We start from the raw sequence: 27,727 nt of genomic DNA on the forward strand, positions 1-27,727 counted from the left end.
CCCTTTCTCTCCCCTTTCTCTCCTCTGGCCTCCCCTTTCTCTCCCCTTTCTCTCCTCTGGCCTCCCCTTTCTCTCCTCTGGCCTCCCCTTTCTCTCCTCTGGCCTCCCCTTTCTCTCCTCTGGCCTCCCCTTTCTCTCCTCTGGCCTCCCCTTTCTCTCCCCTGGCCTCCCCTTTCTCTCCCCTGGCCTCCCCTTTCTCTCCCCTGGCCTCCCCTTTCTCTCCCCTGGCCTCCCCTTTCTCTCCCCTGGCCTCCCCTTTCTCTCCCCTGGCCTCCCCTTTCTCTCCCCTGGCCTCCCCTTTCTCTCCCCTGGCCTCCCCTTTCTCTCCCCTGGCCTCCCCTTTCTCTCCCCTTTCTCTCCTCTGGCCTCCCCTTGCTCTCCTCTGGCCTCCCCTTGCTCTCCTCTGGCCTCCCCTTGCTCTCCTCTGGCCTCCCCTTGCTCTCCTCTGGCCTCCCCTTGCTCTCCTGTTTCCTCTGGCCTCCCCTTTCTCTCCCCTGCCCGTCTCCCTCCCCTCTCTCTGTGTCTCTCCCTTCACTCTTTCTCCCCTCTAATGTTTTATGGCCTTCACTGTTTGAGTCAGAGTATTTAACAACATGCAATCTGATTAAAACCTAATTAGGCCGCCCAAGGGGAGTGAGTTGCCAAATGACAGGTTCACCCGACTTAATGGCATTTTTCAAGATAAAACCGTCTTGGGGTTCACGATTTCTGCATAGACTAACAGGGTGTTGGAGTGGTCTGCTGCATTTATGTGGAGTTTGTGTAGTATAAAAAAAAAAGCTAAAAAAACATTTGCCTAAAGATGTTGTTGAGAAGAAATGTGCATTACTTTCAGAGTCCTGTGAGTGTTTTGCACCTATTCATCTTGCCATTTGTTTTCCTCCCACTGGCCAGTAATTCTTTATGGGTCTCCCCCATTTATAATAGACTGTGTTGTTCATTGATAATAATAATTTTGCTATTGGTTGTGTTTACTTTGTGTCAGCACTGTTCTAAGTGTTGGGGTGAGTACAAGCAAATTAGGTTGGATGAAGTCCCTGTCCCACATGGGGCTCATCATTTTAATCCCCATTAAGAGATGAGGTAACTGAGGCCCAGAGAAGGGAAGTGACTTCCCCAGGGTCACACATAGGGGAGCCAGAATTAGAACCCAGATCCTTCTGACTCCCAAGCCCATGCTCTATTGACTATACTTATTTAATGCCAAGCTCTTTATTAAGTGCTTGGGGAGATAGACAGTCAGATTGGACATAGTCTCCGTCCCATGTGGGGCTCACAGACTAGGAGGAGGGAGAGCCACTGTTTTACCCCATATTGCAGATGAGAAAACTGAGGCTCAGTGAAGTGACCTGAGCAAGGTCTCACAGCAGCGAAGTGGCAGAGCCAGGGTTACAAGCCAGGTCCCTTGATGCACAGTCTCTTCCACTACCCCGTACTCCTTTTAATAAGAATAATAATAATTGTGGTATTTAAGTGCTTACTTTGTGCCAAGCACTGTTTTTAAGCACTGGCGTAGATACAGGGTAATCAGCCCATGTGGGGTTCACAGTTTTAATTCCCATTTTATAGATGAGGTAACTGAGGCACAGAAGTCAGGTGACTTGCCCAGGGTTACAGGTGATGAGGGGCATAGCTGGGATTAGAAACCATGTCCTGTGACACTCAAACTCATGCCACTAGACAGGGCTTAGTTCCCTCATCTGGAAAATGGGGATTACGACTGCAGGCCCTGTGTGGGACACGGATTGTGTCTAACCTGATGACTTCATGTCCATCCTGGTGCTGAGTACAGTGCCTGGCACATAATAAGTACTAAACAAATACCAAAATTATTATTATTATTATTGTTATTACAGTGCTTAGAATATATTAAGCACTGAACAAATACCAGAAAAATCAAAAAATCGTGAGCTTAATGATGGGGGGCTTATAGATCCAGAGCTGATGAGTTGGTGTGCCTGAAAGAGTGAATATGGAGCCACACAGCTGATTGGCATTCCCTGTTAAGTGCTTGCCACAGCTAATGGGCATCCCCAGCTAATCAGCCCAGCCTTGAAATAGGCTTAGCCCCCTTGCATTTGGAGAAAATGCTGGCGTTCGACTGCTCACATCCCTGTGGCTGGGGGTGGGCATGGGGGGGTTTCTGAAGCACCACAGCGGGATTCTGAGCTCCCAAAGGACAGGATCCACGTCTCTTTCTCGACTGACCTCCCCTAAGTGCTCAGTGCGGTGCTCAGCTTAATACCTGCTGGAGATGGCTCAGCTTTTCAGCACTGGGTCTGGAAAAGAACCAGTGGATCGGGGGAGGGATCGGTGAATCCGTTGCCCCCAAACCTCGTTTCCTCAGACCGTGAGGTGGCTAGCGAGAATCAAGAGTTGAATGGCTTGGGATTGGGTTGGGATGGTAATTTTTGTGTTGTCCTGCTTGTTGCAGACTGTTTAACGTGACCCAAGGAGCCGGGGGACCTAAGCACGATCCCTCTTCCTTGCCTGGCTCGTAGCAGGCCCCATGTTGTCACCCAAATCTGCCCTTCCTGGGCTTCGGTTCGAGAGGGGTGTGACCATTGCCCTCTGTAGACCCAGGGCACCATGGATCCCAGTGGGGAGCAGCCCTGCCCCCAGACTTCTGAAGCCCACCTCCTCCTCTCCCAACTCCTGGGGTTCATTGTCATTCAGGCGTACTTATTAAAGGCTTCCCTGCCTAAGCCTCTCTAGACAGAGAGAAGCAGCAAGCAGCATGGCTCATTGGAAAGAGCACAGGCTTTGGAGTCAGAGGTCATGGGTTTGAATCCCGGCTCCGCCACATGTCTGCTGTGTGACCTTGGGCAAGTCACTTAACTTCTCTGAGCCTCAGTTCCCTCATCTGTAAAATGGGGATTAAGACTGTGAGCCCCACGTGAGACAACTTGATCACCTTCTATTCCCCCCAGCGCTTAGAACAGTGCTCTGCACATAGTAAGTGCTTAACAAATGCCATTATTATTATTATTATTAGACTGTGAGCCCATTGTTGGGTAGGGACCGTCTCTATCTGCTGCCCATTTGTACTTCCCAAGCGCTTAGTACAGTGCTCTGCACACAGTAAGTGCTCAATAAATATGATTGAATGAATAAGCCCCCTTCTCCTCTTCTCCCCCAACCTTCTGCACCGCTCTTACTGGCTCCTTCGTTCATCCTCCCTCCCAGCCCCATAGCACATATGAATATATCTGTAATTTATTTATGTATATAATGATTGTATTAAGCACTTACTATGTGCCAAACAGTGTTCTAAGCACTGGGCTGTATACAAGGTAATCAGATTGTCTCATGTGGGGCTCAGTCTTAATCCCCATATTACTGATGAGGTAACAGGCACAGAAGTTAAGTGATTTGCCCTAAATCATACAGCTGACCTGTGGCAGAGCTGGGATTAGAACCCATGACCTCCGACTCACAAGCCCGGGCTCTTTCCACTAAGTCATGCTGCTTGTTGATATTAATGTCTGTCTCCCCTTCTAAACTGTGAACTCATTGTGGGCGGGAATGTCTGTTGTACTCGCAAGCACTTAGTACAGTGCTTTGCACACTAAGTGCTCAAATACGATTGAATGCATTCATTTAATCGTATTTATTGAGCACTTACTGTGTGCAAAGCACTGTACTAAGCACTTCAGAAGTACAAGTTGGCAACATATAGAGACGGTCCCTACAGTGCTGTGTGCATGGAACTGTACTAAGCACTTAGGAGAGGATACTAACAATTTAAGACACCTTCCCGCCCACGAGCTCATAGTCTAGAGAGAGATAGACATTGATATAAACGAATTCTCTAGGCTGTAAGCTTGTAGGCAGGGAATGTCTGTTCATTGTTGTATTGCACTCTCCCAAGCGCCTAGTATAGTGCTCTGCAGTATGAGTGCTCAATAAATACAACTGAAAGAATATAAATAAATGACATATGTGGACGTAAGGGCTGTGGGAAGGGGAGCCTCAGGTTGTTTTCACCTCCCTTCCTTGCCCTCCAGGCTGCTCCATTTCCTCACATGCTACTATTATCTTTCCATTTTTCCTCCTTCCCTTCCCCACAGCACCTGTATATATGTTTGTACATATTTATTACTCTATCTTGTACATATCTATTCTATTTATCTTATTTTGTTAGTATGTTTGGTTTTGTTCTGTCTCCCCTTTCTAGACTGTGAGCCCGCTGTTGGGTAGGGACTGTCTCTGTGTTGCCGACTTGTACTTCCCAAGCGCTTAGTACAGTGCTCTGCACACAGTAAGCGCTCAATAAATACGATTGATTATTATTGTGGTACTTGTTAAGCACTTGTGTGTCAAGCAGGTAGTGCTTCTAAAGCACTGAGGGGGAGATAAGCTAATCAGGTTAGACACAGGCCTTGCCCGACATGGGACACAAAGTCTAAGTAGGAGGGAGTAGGATTTAAACCCCATTTTACACTTGAGGAAGCTGAGGCGCTGAAAAGTGAAGCGTCTTGGGCAAGGTCACACAGCAGACAGGTGGCAGGGCTGGAATTAGAACCCATGTCCTTCCGACTCACAGGCCCGGGCTCTATCCACCAAGCCACACCACTTCTCTCATACTCAAACCATGTTGCCCCCTTGAAGAATGGGGTGCCTAATTCTCAGCGTGGAATTAGCAGGAATTGGATCTGGAAAAAAGGCATTTTTAGAAGAGTTGTGGGGGAAATTCATTTATTATAGTAAGGATGAATTTTCCCGGACTACCACATAAATTTTTAAGTTTTTGAGGGGGGTTTTTGGTAGCGCATTTGAGCAAATATTGAAGTAGGAACTGAAAGTATTCCCTCCACCATACATAAAAAGACATCTCCATCTTCTTCAGGGAGAGTTACGATCCAGTCAGCTCAACGTAGGCTGCAGGGAACTGTGTGTGTGAGATGACTGTGAGGAGATTTTTCTAGGCAGAAAATCTGAGGGTGGGAGGACAGATGCGGTGTGGGCAGAGCTTCTTTTGGAACTTTCCAATGCCCCAACCCACTTGTAGCCATGAGGCCTAGTGGATAGAGAACGGGCTTGGGGTCAGAAGGACCTGAATTAAGATCCCAGCTTCATCACTTGCCTTCTCCTTTCTTCCCTCTCGGACTACCATCTCCAACTAATTTCTCTCTAATGGCTTCTCCCCTGCTGCTTTTGAACAAGCTCATGTCTCCTCATTCTAAGAAAAAAATACAAAACCCTCCTTCGATCCAGTTCATTCATTGATTCAATTGTATTAAGTGCTTACTGTGTGCAGAGCACTGTACTAAGCGCTTGGAAAGTACAATTCGGCAGCAGAGACAAGGGACGTTATCACCCCACTTCTCTTCTCTAATCTTCTCCTTGACCCCTCTCCAATCTGGCACCTGACTCCTCCTTCCCACAAAGATGCCATCTCTAACAACATCAGTGACTTCCTCCTTGTCAAATCCGATGGCTTCTACTCCACCTTGACTTTTTCCTCAGCCTCTCAGCTGCCTTGGACACTGTCGACCACCTCTTCTCCTGGAAGCATTACCCAACCTCACCTTCACTGACACTGTCCTCTCTGGGTCTCCTCTTATCTCTCTGGCCACTAATTCTCAGTCTCCTTTGTGGGCTGCTCCTCTGCCCCTCACCCCCTAACTGTGGGGGTCCCTCAAGGCTCAGCCCTGGGGCTCCTTCTAGTCTCCATTTCCACCCACTCCAATTAGAGAACTCACTCGCTCCCTCAGTTTCAACTGCCATCTGGCTGATTTCCAAATCTACATTTCCAGCTCTGACTTCTCTCCTTTAACCGCAATCTCACATCTACTATAAAGACATCTCTACTTGGATGTCTGGCCGAAGGCTCAAATTTAACGTGTTTGAAGGAGAATCTCTTTCCACCCAGACTCTCTTTCCCCCTCACTGTAGATGGGAGCACCATCTCTCCTGTCTCTCAAATCCATAGCCTTGGCATTATCCTTGATTCCCTCATATTTCATCTATCGCTAAATCCCATCAGTTCAACCTTCACAACATCACTAAAATCCACCCTTTCCTCTCCATCCAAACTGCTCCCACATTAATCCAATTATCGTCTCTGGTCTCTAACAGTAACAGCCTCCATGCTGACCTCCCTGCCTCCTGTCTCTCCCCAGTTTAGTCCTTACTTCTCTCTGATGCCTGGATGATTTTTCTGTGGAAAAAAACCTGCAGTTCACATCTTCAGATAGAAACTCCTTTACCCCAACTTCAGAGCATTGAATCAACTCTCCCCCCCATGTCACATTGCTGATTTCTTACTACAACCCAGCCGACACACTTTGTTCCTCTAACACCAACCTACTTATTGTATCACAGTCTTGTTTACCTCGCTGCCAACGCATTCTCATTTCCTTTCTCTGTCCTGGAACTCCCACCTCCTTCGCAACCACTCTCCCCGCCTTCAAAGCCTCATTAATAATAATAACAATAGTATTTAGGTAACAGAGCACTGTTCTAAGCGCTGGAATCCAATCTCTGCCAAGAAGCCTCTCCTCTCTGAACACTAATCTCCCCTACTCTCTCTCCCTTCTGAGTCGCTTATGCACTTGGATCTAAACCCTTTAAACACTTGATACAGGGACCTGGTGAATATTGTGTGGTTTACATGACTATGGGGACATATAACTCTAATAATAATACTCAAGTGCTTAATGTGCCAAGCACTGTTCTAAGCACTAGGGTAGATACAAGTTAATCAAGTTGGCCACGGTCCCTGTTCCACATGGGGCTCACAGTCTTCATCCCCATTTTATAGATGAGGTCACTGAGGCCCAGAAAAGTGAAGTGATTTGTCCAGCATCACACAAACATGTGGCAGAGTGGGGATTAGAACCTAGGTCCTTCCGACTTCCAGGACCTGACATAGTGAAGATGGTGTGACTTTATTTCTTTGGGCCTCGGGTCCATCATCTGTAAATGAGAAGCGGCATGGCTTAGTGGAAAGAACACGGACTTGGGAGTCAGAGGTCATGGGTTCTAATCCTGCCCCTGCCACTTGTCAGCTGTGTGACCTTGGGCAAATCACTTAGCTTCCCTGGGCCTGTTACCTCACCTGTAAAATGGGGATGAAGACTGTGAGCCCTACGTGGGACAACCTGATTACCTTGTATCTACCCCAGCACTTAAAACAGTGCTTGGTACATAGTAAGTGCTTAACAAATACCAACATTATTATTATTATTATTAAAATAGGGTTTGAGACTGTGAACCCCATGTGGGGCAGGACTGCGCCTAACCCGATTATCTTCTATGTACCCCAGCACTTACTACAGTGCTTTGGCACATGGTAATGCTTAAATAGCACAATTATTATTAGAACATGGCTTGGCACCGTTTATGAATCATTTATCTCCATCGTGGCCACACACATGGCTCATCGGTGGTAATTTACATGTCAGTTGATCAATCAGTGGGACTCTTTGAGCCCTTACCATATGCAGAGGACTGTACTAAGTGATTTTACTCTGATCTGTCTTGGGCTGCGTCCTTTCTGGAGGTGGACAGCAGGTTGGGGTGGGATGTGCCAAAGCCCCCGGGAGAGAGTTGGGCAGAGGAAGGTCACGTTTATGCTTGGTTTCTTGTTTGTTGTCCTATTCATGTGAGTGTGTGTAGGATGGGGAATTATATGTTCCTTGAAAACCGCTTGGCAACATCCCTTCTAACTGCCATCTCTCTCTTTGTTGCCCACACACGAATGCTTAGGGGAAACAATGGGATTGATGAGGTATTTTGTACGCCTGCTTTCTTACCTATTTATCACTGAAAACCTGCATTTTCCTCCAAACGCTCACTCTCAAAGCATGCCGACGATTTTATATGGATGTGATTCCTATAGCCCTCCACCTCCCCTGATGCGGTTGCACACATTTGTCTGGCTAGACTGAGAGAGGGTGGGAGAGCTCTGTGTCAATCAGTCAATTAGTGGTATTGATTGACTGCTTACTAATTATGAGAATTATGATATTTGTAAAGCCCTTACTATGTGCCAGGCATTGTGGTATTTGTAATTATGATAATGGTACTCGTTAAGCCCTTACTATATGCCAGGCACTGTACTAAGCACTGGGGTAGACAGAAGATCATCAGGTTGGACTCAGTCCCTGTCCCGCAAGGGGCTCACAGTCTCGATCCCCATTTTCCAGTTGAGGTAACTGAGGCCTCTTCTGTGATCATCATCATCATCAATCGTATTTATTGAGCACTTACTATGTGCAGAGCACTGTACTAAGCGCTTGGGAAGTACAAATTGGCAAAATATAGAGACAGTCCCTACTCAACAGTGGGCTCACAGTTTAAAAGGGGGAGACAGAGAACAAAACCAATGGTCTGTGAGGGGCATGGCATCTGGGCGTTGGCCCTCCAAGGGGTTAGCGAGTCGCACAGTGTATAGTGCCCAGCCTCACATCCTGGACCCTCCAGCCCCCTGTGGGGGGAGGGTAGCCGTCTAGCCCACCACCCTTGACAAGTTCCCTCCCCTCTTCCCCTCCCGCGCCCCAACAACCAACACCCCCCGCGCCTGCACAAATTCAGCCGCACGCTCCGTTCCTCCATTAAAATAATTTCATCTGTTCCTTATTAAACAGCTCATTAAATTTCATTTCCCCCCTTTTAGAACTCTTTCCAGCTTTACTCCTGAAAGGTCCTTGTGGTACTTTATAATCCTGGTTGTTCTGCTTGAGGGGATCCCACCTATCCCCCGGAAAGAACCGGAGACGACGGGATCTAGGAAGCAGTTTGATGTAACAGATAGGGCACGGGAGTCAGAGGGCCTGGGTTTAATCCCAGCTCCACCACTCATCTGCTGTGTGACCTTGGGCCAGTCGCTTCACTTCTCTGGTCCTCAGTTCCCTCATCTATAGAATGGGGATTAATAATGATAGCATTTATTAAGCGCTTACTATGTGCAAAGCACTCTTCTAAGCTCTTGGGAGGTGACAAGGTGATCAGGTTGTCCCATGGGGGGCTCAGTCTTAATCCCCATTATACAAATGAGGTAACTGAGGCACAGAGAATAATAATAATAATAATAATAATAATGGCATTTGTTAAGCGCTTACTATGTGCAAAGCACTGTTCTAAGCGCTGGGGGATACAAGGTGATCAGGTTGTCCCACTTGGGGTTCACAGTCTTAATCCCCATTTTACAGATGAGGGGGACTGAGGCACAGAGAAGTGAAGTGACTTGCCCAAAGTCACACAGCTGACAAGTGGCGGAGCCAGGATTTGAACCCATGACCTCTGACTCCAAAGCCCGTGCTCTCTCCACTGAGCCACACTGCTTAAGACCGTGAGCCCCATGTGGAACAGGGACTGTGTCTAACCTGAGGATCTTGTATTTGCCCCAGTGCTTGGTACAGTGCTTGGCACTTAATACCATAAGAAAGGTGCTTCCTTCCTCCTCAATGTCAATAGTAGTGTGGCTCAGTGGAAAGAACCCGGGCTTTGGAGTCAGAGGTCATGGGTTCAAATCCTGACTCCGCCAATTGTCAGCTGTGTGACTTGGGGCAAGTCACTTAACTTCTCTGTGCCTGTTACCTCATCTGTAAAATGGGGATTAAGACTCTGAGCCCCCCCACCACCCCACCGTGGGACAACCTGACACCTTGTAACCTCCCCAGCGCTTAGAACAGTGCTTTGCACATAGTAAGCGCTTAAATGCCATTATCATCATTATTGTAATTATTAATAGTACTTTTGGAGCACTTAGTGTGCGGAGCACTGTACTAAGCACTTGGGAGCATATGATATAACAGTCAGCAAACACTTTCCCCGCCCACATGGAGTTTACAGTCTAGAGGGGAAACCAGAGCATGTCAAGGAATAACTCTTACATGGAAGTGTGAGTTCTCTGTGGAGAATCAGCGTGGCTTAGCAGATAGAGCCCGGGCCTCGGAGTCAGAAGGACCTGAGTTCTAATCCCGTCTCCACCACGTGTCTGCTGTGTGACTTCGGGCAATTCCTTTCACTTCTCTGGGCCTCAGTTACCTCATCTTTAAAAATGGGGATTAAGAGTGTGAGCCCCATGAGGGCCAGAGATTGCGTTCAACCTGATTGACTTGTCTCAACCCCAGCAGTTAGAACAGTACTCAAGAAGTAAGTCGACCCTTAATACTGCCGAGAGGGTAGGGTGGTCTGTGTTTGGCCTTACTGGAACTGGTGACTTGTCCTGACCTCTAGCCGATAAGACAACTAAGCCAGATGGCGGTTGCTGTGGACACTTCAGCACGATCCATGATGGATTGTGAGACCTCACCTCCTCCAAGAGGCCTTCCCAGACTGAGCCCCCTTTTTCCTCTCCTCCTCCCCATCCCCCCTGCCCTACCTCCTTCCCCTCCCCACAGCACCTGTATATATGTTTGTATGGATTTATTACTCTATTCATTATACTTGTACATTCATTCATTCAGTCAGATTTATTAAGCGCTTACTGTGTGCAGAGCACTGTTCTAAGCGCTTGGGAAGTCCAAGTTGGCAACATAGAGGGACGGTCCCTACCCAACAATGGGCTCACAGTCCAGAAGGGGGAGATGGGCAACAAGACATAGTAACCGAATAAAATAAATAGAATAAATATGTACAAGTAAAACAAATAGAGTAATAAAAATGTACATGCATATATACTGGTGCTGTGGGAGGCCATTCATTCATTCAGTCATATTTATTGAGCACTTACTGTGTGCGGAGCAATGTACTAAGCGCTTGGGAAGTCCAAGTTGGCAACATATAGAGATGGTCCCTACCCAACAGCAGGCTCACAGTCCAGAAGGGGGAGATGAACAACAAAACAAGACATATTAACCAAATAAAATAAATAGAATAAATATGTACAAGTAAAATAGAGTAATAAATATGTACAAATATAGATACAGGTATATATTTACTATTCCATTTTGTTAACGTGCATCTAGCTTTATTTCTATTTATTCTGATGACTTGACACCTGTCCACATGTTTTGTTTTGTTGTCTGTCTCCCCCTTCTAGACTGTGAGCCCGTTGTTGGGTAGGGACCGTCTCTATATGTTGCCAACTTGTACTTCCCAAGCGCTTAGTACAGTGCTCAGCACACAGTAAGCACTCAATAAATACGATTGAATGAATAAGTACCAGGAACCTCGTGGCTTCATTATCATCATTAGTATTATCATTTTGATTATTATTATTATTCTCCCTGCCTCACCCAGAATGTGGTCAAATGTTCTTGGGAGTGAAAACTAGACAATCAATCAATTGTATTTCTTGAGCGCTTACTGAGAACAGAGCACTGTACTAATCACTAAGGAGAGTACAATATGATAGCCGGTGGACATGTTGGTAGAATGTCTTTTATGTTGTCGTACTCTCCCAAGTTCTTAGTACAGTGCTCTGCACGCATTAAATGCTCAATAACAGTGTCTGACAGAAACATGTGCCCTGCTCACAGCTTACAGTCTAGAGAGGGAGACAGATGTTAATATGAAGAAATCAATTGTGGGAATGTATCTGAATGCTGTGGGGCTGAGAGGAGTAAAGGGAGGAAGTGCAAGGGTGAGGCAGAAGGGAGTGGGAGAAAAGGAAATGAGGGTTTGGGGAAGGCCTCTTGGAGGAGATGGGCCTTCAATAAGGTGCTGACCTGGGGAGAGTGATTTGTCTGTGGAAGATGAAGTGGTCAAGTGTTGAAGGCCCAAGACAGAGCGTGGGCGAGGGTGTCAGTGGCGAAATGGACAAAACAGAATTACAGTCAATAAGTCTCCGGGAGTAGGTAGTGATTAGGTAGGAGATGGCTGAGAACCACTGCTGGGTATTTTGGGGTTCCAACTTGGATGGCCCCCGTCACTGGGGCCGACAAAGTGACCTCTCCGGCTTTGGAGAGAGGTCAGACATTGCCTCAAACAAATGGACAAGATCGTCTCTGGGTCCAGAGCGATGACTCAGATCCAAACGCCACATCCACCCTCCACCCGGCTCTTTTGGCTGACCCCATCACCTCCAGGTCTAAGTGTTTCCGGGTGAAATCGACTGGGAGGGGCTCCGTCCCCTGCTCCTTCTCCCCCATATTTTAGTTTTAATTAGACATCACCCTCAGAATGAGGGATATAAATGTGACTATGTCCTTGCCGGGTAATGGATCCAGGGCCTGACTACCTTGTCAGCGGAGATTGTGAGACTAATCACTTAGGCGACACTTTCCCCTTCTTGTTTGCATAAAGGAACATTTTCCATCCCCATTTACATAAGGAGACCCAAGGCAAGTGGACAACTGTGTTGTGGGAGAAGACAAGCAGAGGGTCTTAGTTCACCCGTTTTGTCAACATTGAAGGGCCGGTTGTGGGGAGTCTGACTTGGATTTCCACATTGGGTTCGGAAGGGATGCATCCTCTTGAAAAAATGTAGTTTCGATTAGAGTCCCAGATACCATATTTCCTGGCAAATGTGCGACGTTGTCATTGCTTTTGAAAAACGTGTGTCCCGTTTGCATTCCCTCATTTGGTAGAACGTCAAATTTCAAGATGGGTTTGGGGGATTGGAAGAAATCATGTGATTGCTCTAGCAGATTCTTGTGGTTCAGAGACATGAAGGCATGGCTGAGAAGGTGCACGTCGGCTCCACAATTCCCCACAGTACTTATGCCCATAATTGATTTATATTGATGTCTGTCTCCCCCTCTAGACTGTAAACTCATTGTGTGTAGGGAACCTGTCTACCAACTCCATCATGCTGGCCCTTCCCCAGTGCTCTGCACATAGGAAGTGCTCTATAAATTCCACTGATTGATCAGAGGGAAAGGTAAGGGAAAGGAAAGTGAGATAATTTTCTGAGCTCCTTGCTAGACCTTTTCAGTGTATCAGTCTGTAATAGGACAACAGAGTGATCAAAATGATCCAAGTGTTCCTTCCAGATTTCCCATCGGGATCAGCTGGCGGAATTCCTCATTCACGTTTCTTTGGATCGCCGGGGTGTGGTTTAGACTGTAGACTATGAGCTTGTTGTGGGCAGGGAATATGTCTGATGTTATATCATACTCTCCCAAGCGCTTAGTACAGTGCTTTGCACACAGTAAACACTCAATAAATGCAGTTGAATGAAAGTTTCAAACCAACAGTGCTTATTGGTCAAGACAAAGAATTGACTCTCCTCCTGAAAGGATAATGACAGGTCTCATTTTTGGCCGAATAGATTCAGACTCAGAATGGTTCTCAGTTTTTTCAGGTAATTCCATTGTGAGGTTCAAGAGAATGAGTGGCGTGGAGATCGCTACCCATGTCTCGGCATTGATTTTTCTCTTCTCCCCCACCCCGTCTTAATGCCGCAATGAGCATCGCGAGTAAACAGTGTGTTTTTGAGAATTGTGTTTTAAAGGCTCACAAGCACAACTATTTTAATTCGACTGTCGTCTTGTCATTTTCTAGCGCTCCTCCAAGTGACCATTTCACTTAGCAAAGTCGAGCTCAGCGTCGGTGAATCGAAATTCTTCACGTGTACAGGTACGTATTGCATCCCGCCTCCATTTTGGTTCTTCCCCGGCCTGCTTTCCTTAAATTTTCCCAACCCCTGACATCAGGTATCCTTGTTTTCCCGGAATTCTGACTGACAGTTGTTTGGAGAGCAAGTGGGTCCACTTGGCTTCTTTTTAGATTCAGTGGCGGGGTTGGATTTTGCAGCTAAGCAGACCAGACCACTTATTTTTGAAAATAATTTCCATGAGCATTAATTATTTATGCCTGCTCTTTTGGAGTCATTATGCTTGTCTAAACGTGAATATTGGGATGAGTGTAAAGATCGTAATTCAATCGTTTGGGTAAATATGCAATGAATAAATTAGATATGGCGAGGTGCATCCTAGTTACCCCTGAGGGTTTCAGTTTCCCAGCCAAACTCACGCCTCCTCCTGAAAAGTGAGAATTAATTTTTCGTTGCTTAGGTAGTTTCACCGGGAAAGTTGTATCATACCTTTAGTGAAATGTCTTCACGCAAGTCTTTTTCCATCACAGCAAGCCCAGGGAAAATTCATTCAATTCAGTCATATTTATTGAGCGCCTACTGTGTGCAGAGCACTGTACTAAGCTCTTGGGAAGTACAAGTTGGCAACATATAGAGATGGACCCTACCCAACAGTGGGCTCACAGTCTATATGGGGGAGACAGACAACAAAACAAAACATGTGGACAGGTATCAAGTCATCAGAACAAATAGCATTAAAGCTAAATGCACATCATTAACAAAATAAATGGAATAGTAAATATGTACAATATTTACTATATATTCACTATATGCAGTGACACTATCATCAGTGTCGCCATTCCATGCACCCACATAACCTTGTACAGGGAAGCAGCGTGGCTCAGTGGAAAGAGCCTGGGCTTTGGAGTCAGAGGTCATGGGTTCAAATCCCGGCTCCTCCAATTGTCAGCTGTGTGACCTTGGGCAATTCACTTAACTTCTCTGGGCCTTAGTTACCTCAACTGTAAAATGGGGATTAATACTGTGAGACCCCGGGGGACAACCTGATCACCTTGTAACCTCCCCAGCGCTTAGAACAGTGCTTTGCACATAGTAAGCGCTTAATAAATGCTATCATCATTACAGCTGCCCCTGAAGCCCTGGAGGGTCCAACGAGGTGAATCTGTTATAGACAGTGCAGATCAGCATCACTCTTTCCTGTCTATATTTGCCCCCTCCATTTTGATTCCCAGAGGCCCTCACACACTTGGCTACCCGATATAGCAAGACCCACTCAAACCCCTTCATTGCGGGTCAGCGTCGGCTGCTTTCTTAGTCGGAAGAGAGAGGGTGTCTCGGGATTCTGGTCCTGGAAATTCCCGGCCTCTCTGTGGATTCCGAGGTGTGGGGGGGCTTTGGGGCCCTCCCGGCCAGAGGCCCACAGTCCCTTCTGTCCCTCTGATCCGTTGCCGGTGTTGGTCACCCACTCGTGCATGCCCTAGTGAGGGTTTGCCCTTTCTTTCGATTCATTGTCGTATTTGTTGAGCACTTACCGTGTGCAGAGAACCGTGCGGAGCTTTTGGGAGAGGACAGTATGACAATAACCAGACACATTCCCTGCCCTCTCAGCTGCCACCCCAGGAGCCGGGGACCACCTCCGCTGAGCCAGAGGAACCTTTCCCCACCTCTAGACGGGCTGCTGCTGCCTCGCCGGGGTCCCTATTCCTCCTTGGTTCATCTTGCCTCATTGTCCTGACTCATCTGGGTCCATTCCACCGTAATGCACGGAGTCTTAACCTAGCCATTTGCCCATAGGGAGGAAAGGAGAATTGCTCCATCCATCATTGTCTCTCGGGAGGCAGTTGTTACACTGAGAATGTATTCGAAACAGCATTTTGGTTTTACGCACGCGCTCACAGACACACACTAGTGGCCTCCCTGGTTTTCCTTGCCTCGTTGTCCTGACTGGTCTGGGCCCTTTCCTTCACTGATGTGCAGAGGTCTAAACTGTACATAGCTGTACTATTTGTTCTGACAATTTTGACCCCTGTCTACATGTTTTGTTGTCTGTCTCCCCCTTCTAGACTATGAGCCTGTTGTTGGGTAGGGACCATCTCTATATGTTGCCGACTTGTACTTCCCAAGCGCTTACTATGGTGCTCTGCACACAGTAAGCGCTCAATAAATATGATTGAATAAACTGGCCATTTGTCCATAAGGAGGAAAGAAAAACTGCTTTATCCATCACTGTCGTCTCAATGAGGGGCAGTTGTCGCACTGAGAATGTGTCCATAACAGCGTTTTGGTATTACGCATGCACACACCTCTCTGAAAATGGGATGAGATGTCCAAAGGTCCCCTTCTTTTGAAAAGAGAAACAAACCAACCCCGGAAGAGAAGTCAATGACCGGATCATCACTTTGCGTGCCAGGGATGGAGATGGACTTTGACCCTCTGTGATAATTCTCCATCCCCCAGTTCCCTACTTCTGTCCAGTTTACTGCATCAGAGCAGACAGTTCTCTCGGCGTTAACGTCCGAAAGAGCAAAGCTTCAGCCAGGGAGCCAGCCGCACCCACTCTCCGGAAACACGAAGGAGGTTGACTGCTTCCACTCGACTGACGGGATCTTTTCAAGATGGAGGTCCGTGGCAGTCGTCTCTGCTCACACAAAGGGCACACATGATGTATCATAAACCGTGATGTATCAAAAAATAACCTTGACCATCCTTCCTCCACCCACTTAAAGAACAGGACCGAGGCCACCTGGATTGTGCCAACTTCCGAGACTGTAGAGCTGGGATCGGCCGCTTCAGGCTGTGAAGTTGTCAGCTGACTGTCCACCGGAACGGCTAGGGACTGAACCGTATGTTAAATAAGTCACTTGTATTTATTGAGCACTTAGTAGGTGCAGGGCATTTTACTAAGCACTTGGGAGAGTACAGTACAAGATTAAAACCATTTGGGATGAAGAGGAGCTACGTGGCTTAGTGGAAAGGGCACGGGCCTGGGAGCCGGAGGAATGCCACATGTCGGCTGAGTGCCCTTGAACAAGTCACTTCACTTTTCTTTGCCTCAGTTACCCCATCTGTGAAATGGAGGTTAAATCCTACCCCTTCCTATTTAGACTCTGATGCCCACATGGCACAATTATTGTGTCCCACCTGATCAACTCGCATCTACCCCAGCGCTTAGAACGGTTCTTTGCATATAGTAAGTGCTTAACGAGGACCAAAATTAAAATGAAATGAAACAAAATCAGGAGTCGGCTGGCGTACCAGGGCTCCCTGGTCGTAAATCAGGAAGTTCGGACCATTCGGGTCATTGGAAAACGGGGACAGTGCACCGGGACGAAAATGCTTCATCAGTTGGACGTGATTCCTCGGCTTTGATCCAGGAAGGTCTCCTTCGGAGTGGGCCGTTCTTGGTAAAGGAGTGCCGATCGCTTTAGAAGAAAGCTCCATTCTGCATCGGTTGGCGGTTCCAGCACGTCGAACCCGAGTGGATCAGTCCATCAATCAATAGTTGTTATTGAGCGCTTTGGAGAATTCAAGATAACGTTCCCTGCCCATAACCAGATTTGCCATGATACAGGCCGAAGTTTGGAGGGTCCTGATCCACGTAAGCAGAATCCTCATCTCACAGGGAAGTCTTGAAGAAATGGGGCGTTGTTCTCACCCTCAATCCCCCCATCCCCAACGTCAGACCAGGACAAAGCAGTCTGCACATATGCTTCATGGTGCTTCGGCCCAACAGAAACCCTCCGGGAAAGATAGAGATGTTTGTGTGGAGATTTATTTTTTTAAGGTATTTGTTAAGCGCTTACTATGTGCCAAGCAGTGTTCTAAGCACTGGGGTAGGTAAAAAATTTATCAGGTTGGGCACAGTCTGCGTTCCACAAGGGGCTCACGGGACTTGCCATTTGCCATTACTGGGTGAGTCATTAGCGACTGCCATTTTAGAGAGGAAAGGGTGCTGTCGTCTTCTCTTCTCCATGAGTCCGGGGACGTGGGAGGTTGAGGAGGAAAGGGAAGTTGGTGATAGCTTTAGGTCGGGCTCTGGATACTTTCCACAATCATATTCACCTCCAGCGAAATCTGTGAAGCCAGTTTTCTTCAAAGAGACTTTTCCAGATGTTGTAGTTGCAGCATTTGTCCTCCCTCCCTCAGGTAAACTGGGGGTGTGTGATGATTTTTTTTTTTTTAAGAAACAAAAATAAATCGCTTCTCAAGTAATTAGGAGGAATGCATCTAGTTGAGGGTGAGAGCAAGCATGGAAAATTTCAACGACTCTGAAGAGTGTAATAACCTAGCTTCTAAATTAGAAAGTCTAAACAAATGTTTACGCTGTAATGATTTGGCTGCAATTGCCTTGTAGTGGCAAGTATCATTTCAATACCTTCTAATTACCGTGTGATTAAATAGTCGAAAGTTTTACGTTAAAAGGAAGAATTTGTTCCTTTTTGTTGGGGAGGCAGAATGGGAAAGCCTGTACCCTTAAGTTGGAGAATCATTTCACCGCATCTGGACTTGTAGGTCTCCTTTAGGATGGAAATGCTTGGGTTGTACCAGAACTATTTCTGACCAGTCAACCCATCAATCGTATTGAGCGCTTATTGTGTGCAGAGCACTGAACTAAGCATTTGAGTACGATGCAGCAAAGTTGGCAGACACGCTCCCTGCCCATAATATGCTGACAGTCCTCTTCAGAAGAGTGATTAAAGTGGGCAAAAATAGGGCAGGCATCCCTTCCCTGTCTCTAAACTGTAAGCTCTTCTCTAGGCTTGAAACTCATTGTGGGAAGGGAAGGTGTCTGTTATTGTTGTATTCTGATAAGTGCTTAGTACAGTGTTGTGCACGCAGCGCTTGGTAAATATGATCACTGACTTGCCTGAAGATGGTACAGTTTCTGGTGGCTTGAACTTGAGAAATGGGACCATTCGGCCTCCCAAAATGGCAACTCCCACCCCCAGATGACGCCTCCTCTGCCACCCCAGCTTCTTTGGGAACAGATGACCCTTAACATGGTGTTGATGAAGCCTTAGAAGTCTGCAGCAGCCAAGAGGCATCCATGGGGTTGGGGAGGGTCCCTCTCCTCAGAAGGGGAGGGATGGGCCATGGGGGGAGAAGGAAGGAGTAAGGGAGAGAGGTTCAAGAGGTCTGTGTTGGATTGGATCTGGCAGCCAATCCCAAGAATCCCGTTGGATCCCAGTTGGCTAGCATTATCCTTTAAAGGCCCACTAAGTAAGGATTGGTTTCATCCCAACTGCTCCTTGGCTCTCAGCGTGCCCGAGCAATCATCCAAGGATTTAAAAAATGTGGGTCGCCCAAGAGGATGAATGACTGACACTGTCAGCACCCGATGATTTCATCTTCCGTTTTCAAATTCTCTCCGGACATTGCTCTTTGCAGCTATCGGGGACCCTGACAGCGTGGAGTGGTTCAATCCGCAAGGAGAGAAGATAACGTCCACGCAGCGGGTAGTCGTGCAGAAAGAGAGCGGTAGGTCCCGGCTCACCATCTACAACGCCAACGTAGAGGACGCGGGCATCTATCGGTGCCAGGCCACGGACGCTAAAGGACAGACTCAAGAAGCTACGGTGGTCCTGGAGATTTATCGTAAGTTGTTCTCATTTTTTCAGAAAAGCTGCTTAATTGCACACTTGACTGCCAAGAGATGGGATGGCTCGGGAGAACGGGTGTGAGTTGGTAATGTGTAGTCGGGGTACAGAACTCGGAGGCCGAATGAAGTGTCTCGGTAGTGAAGAGGAGATTGAGGGAGGGCACGCTGAGTCCTCCCGACCATTGGAGGTGCCCTTTAGGCTGGGGCGATAGCATTCACGAATCCAATTTACTATCGTATTGTCCTTTTTTCATGGTATTTAAATGCCTACTATGTGCCAGGCATGGTGCTTAGCATTGGAGTGATGATGATGATAATAATAATAATAAATATGGTATTTGTTAAGCACTTACTATGTGCCAAGCACTGTTTTAAGCTCTGGGGTAATAATAATAATGATAAATGTGGTATTTAAGTGCTTAGGTGCTAAGCACTGTTCCAAGCACTGGGGTAGACACAGGGTAATCAGGTTGTCCCACGTGGGGCTCACACTTTTTTCCCCATTTTACAGATGAGGTAGCCGAGACACAGAGAAGTTAAGTGACTTGTCTAAAGTCACACAGCAGATAAGTGGTGGAGCTGGGATTAGAACCCAAGACCTCTGACTCCCAAGCCTGTGCTCTTTCCACTAAGCCACTCTGCTTCTCTGAGTAGCACAAACAAATCAGGTCGAACACAGTCCTTGTCACACATGGGGCTCACAGTCTTAATTCCCATTATAACTAATAAAAATTATGGTATCTGTTAAGCGCTTACTATGTGCAAGGCACTGTACTAAGCGCTGTGGTGGATACAAGCAAATCATGTTGGACACAGTCCCTCTCCCATGTAAGGCTCACAGTCTCAATCCCCATTTTAGAGAGGAGATAGCTGAGGCCTAGGGAAGTAAAGGGACTTGCCAAAAGGACACACCTCAGATAAGCGGCAGAGCTGGGATTAGAACCCATGACCTTCTGACTCCTATCCATTATGTCATGCTGCTTCTCTAAGCAAAATATTATATAAATGAAGGAATTTACACAAAGAGAAGTGAAGTGAGTTGCCCAAGGTTACCCAGCAGACAAATGGCAGAACCAGGATTAGAACCCAAGGCCCTTTATCTCCCAGGCCCGGGCTCTTTCCGCTCGGCCACACTGCTTCTCCACATTTCCCCAGTGCTTCTCCCCCTGCGTCTCTGAAGTTGGTGTGATTTTTCTCTTCTGCCTTCGAGTTCTGCCGGGAGGGTTCAAGAAAACATCCTTAATATGGTAGGACTTTTGAACTAAGTGACTTGCCCAAGGTCACACAGCAGGCAAGTAGTAGAGCCAGGATTAGAACCCAGTTCCTTCTGACTCCCAGGCCCAAACTGTATCCAGTAGGCCATATGGCTTCCGTGTTGTATCGTACTCTCCCAAGCGTCTAATACAGTGGTTTGCACACAGTACATGATGAGGGATGTGAAGGTTTGGTGGGCCTGTTCCAGGAGAGCAGGTAGTTGTGTAGCCATGGTGCCATCGAGGCAGTGTAGTTGTTGTGCTGTGCCACTGGGAATACAAGCATCATGGCTTAGTGAATCATCATCAGTCATTATCAATCGTATTGAGCGCTTACTATGTGCAGAGCACTGTACTAAGCGCTTGGGAAGTACAAATTGGCAACATATAGAGACAGTCCCTACCCAACAGTGGGCTCCCAGTCTAAAAGGGGGAGACAGAGAACAAAACCAAACATACTAACAAAATAAATAGAATAGATATGTAAGACTTGGGTTCTAATCCCAGCTCTGCTTCTTGTCGGCCGTGTAACTTCGGGCGAGTCACTTCTCTTTGCTTCAGTGACCTCGTCTGTCAAACGGGGATGAAGGCTGTGAGCCCGAAGTGGGACGTGGTCTGTGTCCAACATGATGACCCCAGTACCTGGCATATTATAGGCGCTTAAGAAATACCATAAACCCCCAAAAAGTAGGCGGCGTTGCTTTCCAAACGGAATCTTCTCTTCTCTTCGCAGAAAAGCTCACGTTCCAGGAGGTGGCCTCTCCTCAGGAGTTCAAGCAGGGGGAGGACGCGGAAGTGGTTTGCCGGGTGAGCAGCTCTCCCGCCCCGGCCGTCAGCTGGCTCTACCAGAACCAGGAAGTCACCGCTCTTGGCGACAGTCAGTATTTTGGTAACTCCCTGTATTCCACATCCTAAGCCGGGAATCGCTTAGAACCCTCCGGGCGGCTCCGGGGAATGGATAGGGTCTAGGGACAAGTGGTCATAATGCCAGGCACGGGCCCAGCTTCCAGCATCCTCGGGGAGAGCCGTTGTGATGGATTGGGCCCTTTCAGAGTCAGTTCAATAGTAATAATTATTGTGGTATTTAAGCGCTTACTATGTGCCAGGCACTGTACTAAGCACTGGGTGGGGGGGATACAGGCAAATTGGGAGTAATAATGATAATGGTATTAAGCGCGTACTAGGTGCCAAGCACGGTTCTAAGTGCAGAAAACAGTCGCCGTCCCACATGGGGCTCACAGTTTTAATCCCCATTTTGTGGCAGAGAAGCAGCGTGGCTCAGTGGAAAGAGCCCGGGCTTTGGAGTCAGAGGTCATGGGTTCAAATCCCGGCTCCGCCACTTGTCAGCTGTGTGACTTTGGGCAAGTCACTTAACTTCTCTGTGCCTCAGTTTCCTCATCTGTAAAATGGGGATTAAGACTGTGAGCCCCCCATGGGACAACCTGATCACCTTGTAATCTCCCCAGCGCTTAGAACAGTGCTTTGCACATAGTAAGCGCTTAATAAATGTCATTTAAAAAAAACAAACAAAAAAACTGAGGCCCAGAGAAGTGAAGTGAGTTGCCCAAGTCACCCGGCGGACAAGTGGCAGAGCCGGGATTAGAACCCAGCTCCTTCTGATGCCCAGGTCTGGGCTCCATCCACTAATAATAATAATAATGATGGCATTTGTTAAGCGCTTACTACGTGCAAAGCACTGGTCTAAGTGCTGGGGAGGTTACAAGGCGATCAGGTTGGCCCACGGGAGGCTCACAGTCTTAATCCCCATTTTACAAATGAGGTACTGAGGCCCAGAGAAGTGAAGTGACTTGCCCAAAGTCACACAGCTGACAATTGGCGGAGCTGGGGTTTGAACCCATGATCTCTGACTCCAAAGCCCGGGCTCTTTCCACTGAACCACGCTGCTGCTTCTCTAGGCCATGCTCCTTCTCCAGTACGTGGGGTGGGGTGGACAGAGCTGTCACTGGTGGTCCTGGGCATCCACAGTGACTTCTGAGATCATTTGTGGGGGACGGGCAATCGATCAACCAGTCAATATTGTGTCGTGTCTGTTTCTGAACTGAAAGCGCCAGGGTCATTTTACTTTGGACATTCTTCAAGTTCAGGGAGCGGATGTCAATCAATCCATCAGTGGTATTTATTGAGAGCTTACTGTGGGCAGAGCACTGTGCTGAGCGCTTGGGAGAGGACCGTACAGCAGGGTTGGTAGTTCCCTGCCCACATGGAGTATTCCGTCTAGAGTCGGAGCTCGACATAAATGGAAATAAATTATGGTTACGTACGTAGTGTAAGTTTGGAGAACTGATGTATCTGGGGAAAAGTCACAAACCCAAGATCTTCATTTAGCACAGAGATTGTCATTCCATAGACAAGTAGCGAAGCAGCGTGGCCTAGTGGAAAGAGCCTGGTTCTGGGACGCAGAGGACCTGAGTTCTAATCCCAGTTCTGCCACCTACCTGCTGTGTGATCTTAGGCAAGTTGCTGCACCTCTCTGTGCCTGCGTTACTAGGTGAACTGGGGATTAAATCCTAGTCCTTCCCATCTACAGTGTGAGCCCTGTGATGAACTAGTACCTACACCAGTGCTATGAACAGCACTTGGCACATAGTAAGCGCTCAACAAGTACTGTAACTAAATAAAGAGGTGTGTTGTCGCCTTCAAAATCACAACTCAGCCCTTCGGGCTGTCTGTGGGGAAGTTGCGAATGCTTTCATCTTGGGGCAATTGGGATATTTGACTGTGAAAGTCATGACCACCCACATTTTCGGAATATTATAGAAAGATGCCTATCCGTAATAGATCTAAAAAAAATGCATTCATTGAAATTGTCTTATGATTTTGATTCAGAGGGAGCTCCGAATCTAGAATAATTTGACATCTGAAATTGAAAGGATAATTTCCTTCCATTATGCCACTTTGTCATTGTGCACCAGGAAGCAGATTCAGTAGAGAAGCGTTTTCTTGCACCTGCATTGTGGAGAGGTACAAAATAATTGGCTCACTTTTGGGTTCTTCCCCGCTTTGCCCCCTACAGAAATATTTGGGTCTTTCTTGCTCAAAGGGATGAAACTGCACCAACTGGAAAGAGATCAGGTGCATTACCGGTATCCACTTGGCAGTAACAAATCATTCAATCAGTCGCATGTATTGGACACTTACTGTGTGCACAGGAGTGTTCTAAGCGTTTGGGAGAGGACAATAGAGCAGGGTTGGAAGACACGTTCCCTCCCACATTTCCGCACACTTCAAGAACCTCCAGTGTCTGCCCTCTGTTTCGGCATCCAACAGGAACTCTTCACCATTGGTTTTAAAGCCTTCGCTCTCCTCACCCCCTTCTACCTCAACTCGCTCTTCATCATCATCAATCGTATTTATTGAGCGCTTACTGTGTGCAGAGCACTGTACTAAGCGCTTGGGAAGTACAAGTTGGCAACATATAGAGACAGTCCCTACCCAAGCACTTCTCCTACTACAACCCAGCTCACCCACTTATCTCTAATGCCAACCTTCTCATTGTACCTTGATCTTGTCTATCTTGCCACCGACTTCTCGCCCACGTCCCACCTCCGTCCTGGAAGATTGGACGATGACTCTCCCCGGCTTCACAGCCTTATTGAAGGCCCATCTCCTTCAAGAGACCTTCCCTGACAAAGTCCTCCTTTCCTCTTTTCCCGCTCCCTTCATCATCATCATCAGTCGTATTTATTGAGCGCTTACTGTGTGCAGAGCACTGTACTAAGCGCTTGGGAAGTACAAGTTGGCAACATATAGAGACAGTCCCTACCCGATAGTGGGCTCACAGTGGGCTCCCTTCTGTGTCACTCTGACTTGCTCCCTTTATTCATCCCCCTTCCCAGGCCCACAGCACTTGTCCATCTCCGTAATTTGTTATTTATATTAATGCCTATCTATCTCCCCATTTAGATTGTAAATTCGTTGTGGGCAGGGAATGTGTCTGTTATATTGTCCTCTCCCAGTGCTTAGTACAGTGCTCTACATGCAGTAAGCGCTCAATAAATATGATTGATTGCCCACAGCGAAGCCCAGATCAGGCACCCCTAGTGCCCCTCTCCTCTTTGAATGAAGGGGGTTGGGGACTACCTCCCCAGTTGGAGAGGGGCCGAAACCTCCTCTCCCAGCTCCTTCTCTTGGTTTTCAGTCCACCTGATCCTCCTGCCATGTCCTGGCTGGACTGGAGGAATCGGCCTGTTACGACTCGCTTTGAGGACCCGGAGAAGACCCAGGAGTGGGAGACTCTGGAAATGGCTGAATCACTGCCTATTTGTGTCCCCGATGATCCTCCCCCCCAAAAGTCCTTCTTGCGGGTAGTTGACATCTGTTGAATGCCTGTTGAAGCCCTGGCACTGTCCTAAGTGTTAGACTTTGAGGGAAGCAGCATGGCCAAGTGGAAAGAGCCCGGCCTGGGAGTAAAGGCTAATTTTTTTATAGCATTTATTAAGCACTTACTATGTGCAAAGCACTGTTCTAAGTGCTGGGAAGGTTAACAAGGTGATCAGGTTGTCCACTGGGGGCTCACAGTCTTCATCCCCATTTTGCAGATGAGGTAACTGAGGCCCAGAGAAGTTGTGACTTGCCCAAAGTCACACAGGTGACAAGTGGTGGAGCCAGGATTTGAACCCATGACCTCTGACTCCAAAGCCCATGCTCTTTCCACTGAGCCATGCTGCTTCTCCTAATTCAGTCTTCTCCACTTGTCTGCTGTGTCATCTTGGGCAAGTCACTTCCTTTTGTTAAAAGTGCTTACTATGCGCCAGGCACTCTTCTAAGCACTGGGGTAGGTACAAGTTCATCAGGTTGGACACAGTCCAACAGATGAGGTAACCGAGGCCCAGAGATGTGAAGTGACTTGCCCAAAGTGACACAGCAGACAAGTGGCAGAGCTGAGATTAGAACCCATGTTCTTTCCTCTGGCCATGTTGCTTCCCTGAAAGTCGAGCATTTAGTACAGTGCCAAGGCTCAGGAAGATCCAAGATCTTCAGGTCAGACACCGTTATTGTCTCACGTGGGGCTCACGTAAGTAGGAGGGAGCACAGGTATTGAATCCCCATGTTTCAAATGAGGTAACTAAGGCCCAGAGAAGTGAACTAAGTTTTGGGTTCTAATTCCGGCTCCGCCACTTATCAGCTGTGTGACCTCGGGAAAGTCATTTCACTTCTCTGGGCCTCAGTTACCTCATCTATAAAAGTGGCGGGGGGTAATAATAATAACAATGATGGCATTTAAGCGTTTACTTTGTGTGAAGCACTGTTCTGAGCGCTGGGGGGAATACAAGCTGATTAGGTTGTTCCATGTGGGGCTCACAGTCTGAATCCCCATTTTACAGATGAGGTAACTGAGGATCAGTGAAGTTAAGTAGACTTGCCCAAAGTGTCACAGCTGGGATTAGAACCCATGACCTCCGATTCCCAAGCCCATGCTCTTTCCACGGAGCCACGCTGCTTCGATAAGACTGTGAATCCCACATGGGACAACCTGATGAACATATATCTACCCCGGCGCTTAGAACAGTGCTTGGAACTTACTAAGCACTTAACAAATACCATCGTTATTATTACTATTATGTCTTGGACAGCCTCCTCTAGCCACACATATATCTGGCCGTATATTGTTACACTGTACTCTCCCAAGAGCTTAGTACAGTGATCTGCTCACAGTAAGATCTCAGTAAATACGACGGAATGACTGACTATTATCACCGAGAAGGAGAAACAGTGTGGCCTAGCAGATAGAGTGTGGGCCTGGGAATCACTTGTCTTCTGTGTGACCTTGGGCAAAGCACTTCACTTTTCTGGGCCTCAGTTCCCTCATCTGTAAAAGGGGAATTAGTATTGTGAGCCCCACGTGAGAGAGGGACTGTCCAACCTGATGAGCTTGTATCTACCCCAGTGCTTTGCGCATAGTAAGTGCTTAAATAGCATAAGAAAGAGGGGGTGCGTAATGGGCCAGCCCCCCAAATCCCACATTTGGAGCCAAAGATGGTCCCTGTCTCGGGGGCTCCCCATGGAGCGTGTCATTCCTCTCATCCAACGTGGTGCCCTCAATCCCAGGCCCAAACCCAAGACTCCCCAAGGGTGGAGACCGAGAGAACACCCCCAGCCACTTACCCAGGGTGGACTAGGGAAAGACTCAACTCCCGAGATGTCGTTTGACTTGGAAATTGCAATTTGGGGGTCCATGGCCATCTCTGACAAAGTCAGGCAAGTTGCACGCGTGAAGAGGAAACGATGGAGACCCCCCGGGAGACTCCTCTTCCCCTGACGGATCGCCTCGCCTCCCCTCTGTTTCCTTTCCAGACCGGTTCGCCGTGTTAGCCAACAATAACCTCCAGATCCTCAAAGTCAACAAAAGCGACGAGGGAACGTACAGGTGCGAAGGCCGGGTGGAAGCGCGGGGAGAGATCGATTTCCGAGATATCGTCGTCATCGTTAACGGTGAGCCGCGCATCGGAAGCTTCCAGACTGGATCGAAATCTTTGGGGGCGTTTCCATCCTGTTAACAAATACCATCATTATCACTATAATTATGAATATTAACATGCGCTGTGGGCAGGAATAGGTGTTATATTGTACTCTCCCAAATGCTTAGTACGGTGCTTTGCACACAGTAAGCACTCAATAAATCCCATTGAATGAATGAAAGGATGGGTTTTAATGAGAAGCAGTGTGGCTCAGCGGAAGGAGCCCAGGCTTGGGAGTCAGAGGCCATGGGTTCTAATCCCGGCTCCCCCACGTCTGCTGTGTGACCTTGGGCAAGTCATTTAACTTCTCTGAGCCTGTTACCTCATCTGTAAAATGGGGAGTGAGACTGTGAGCCCCACGTGGGACAACGTGATCACCTTGTATCCCTTCCCAGTGCTTAGAACAGTGCTTGGCACATAGTGTTTAACCAATGCCATCATTATTATTATTATTAATGAGTTTCCTCTTTCCACCCACTTGTGGTCAATGACGGCCAGTGGTACTGGAGACGGCCACCCCTCAGACCCTGAGGAAGTGGAAGCTGTGGACCTAAGTGGCCATCAGCCTGTCCACCTCATTCCTGGAGGGCTGCATCCCTTTTGGACAGCCCTGGTCCCTCCAGGTAGACCAGAGGTCCATCTGACTGCCCTAAGGGAAACTGATCCAGGCATCCTGGTCAATCCCGATGGGTGTTGGAGCCTCCAGAAAACTTCCCTTCCCGTTCCCAGTGTGGGAAGGGAACGTGCCTACCAACCCTGGTATGTCGTCCTCTCCCGAGCGCTTAGTCCACTACTCTGCATGCTGTAAGTGCTCAATAAATACCGTTGATTGGCTAATAGAAGAAGCAGTGTGGCACAGTGGAAAGAGCCCGGGTTTGGAGTCAGAGGTCATGGGTTCTAATCCCGACTCCAATGCTTGTCTGCTGTGTGACTTTAGGCAAGTCAT

At 47.7% G+C, this 27,727-nt stretch overlaps 1 protein-coding gene across 3 annotated transcripts in view; it reads left to right on the top strand.

Moving 5' to 3' along the window:
- The window catches only part of NCAM2 (neural cell adhesion molecule 2), a 301,463-nt gene that overhangs the window by 178,487 nt on the left and 95,249 nt on the right, over positions 1 to 27,727 (top strand). For 2 of the 3 annotated variants that reach the window (XM_038766071.1, XM_038766073.1), the window contains exons 2-5: positions 13,399 to 13,473; positions 18,839 to 19,045; positions 21,036 to 21,191; positions 26,618 to 26,755. In XM_038766071.1, the coding sequence (XP_038621999.1) occupies positions 13,399 to 13,473; positions 18,839 to 19,045; positions 21,036 to 21,191; positions 26,618 to 26,755 (576 nt within the window). The remainder of the gene's footprint in view (positions 1 to 13,398; positions 13,474 to 18,838; positions 19,046 to 21,035; positions 21,192 to 26,617; positions 26,756 to 27,727) is intronic. The other variant, XM_038766072.1, reaches the window with a different exon arrangement.

The sequence above is a fragment of the Tachyglossus aculeatus genome, chromosome 24 (assembly GCF_015852505.1).
Source record: "Tachyglossus aculeatus isolate mTacAcu1 chromosome 24, mTacAcu1.pri, whole genome shotgun sequence".
Classification (NCBI taxonomy): domain Eukaryota; kingdom Metazoa; phylum Chordata; class Mammalia; order Monotremata; family Tachyglossidae; genus Tachyglossus; species Tachyglossus aculeatus.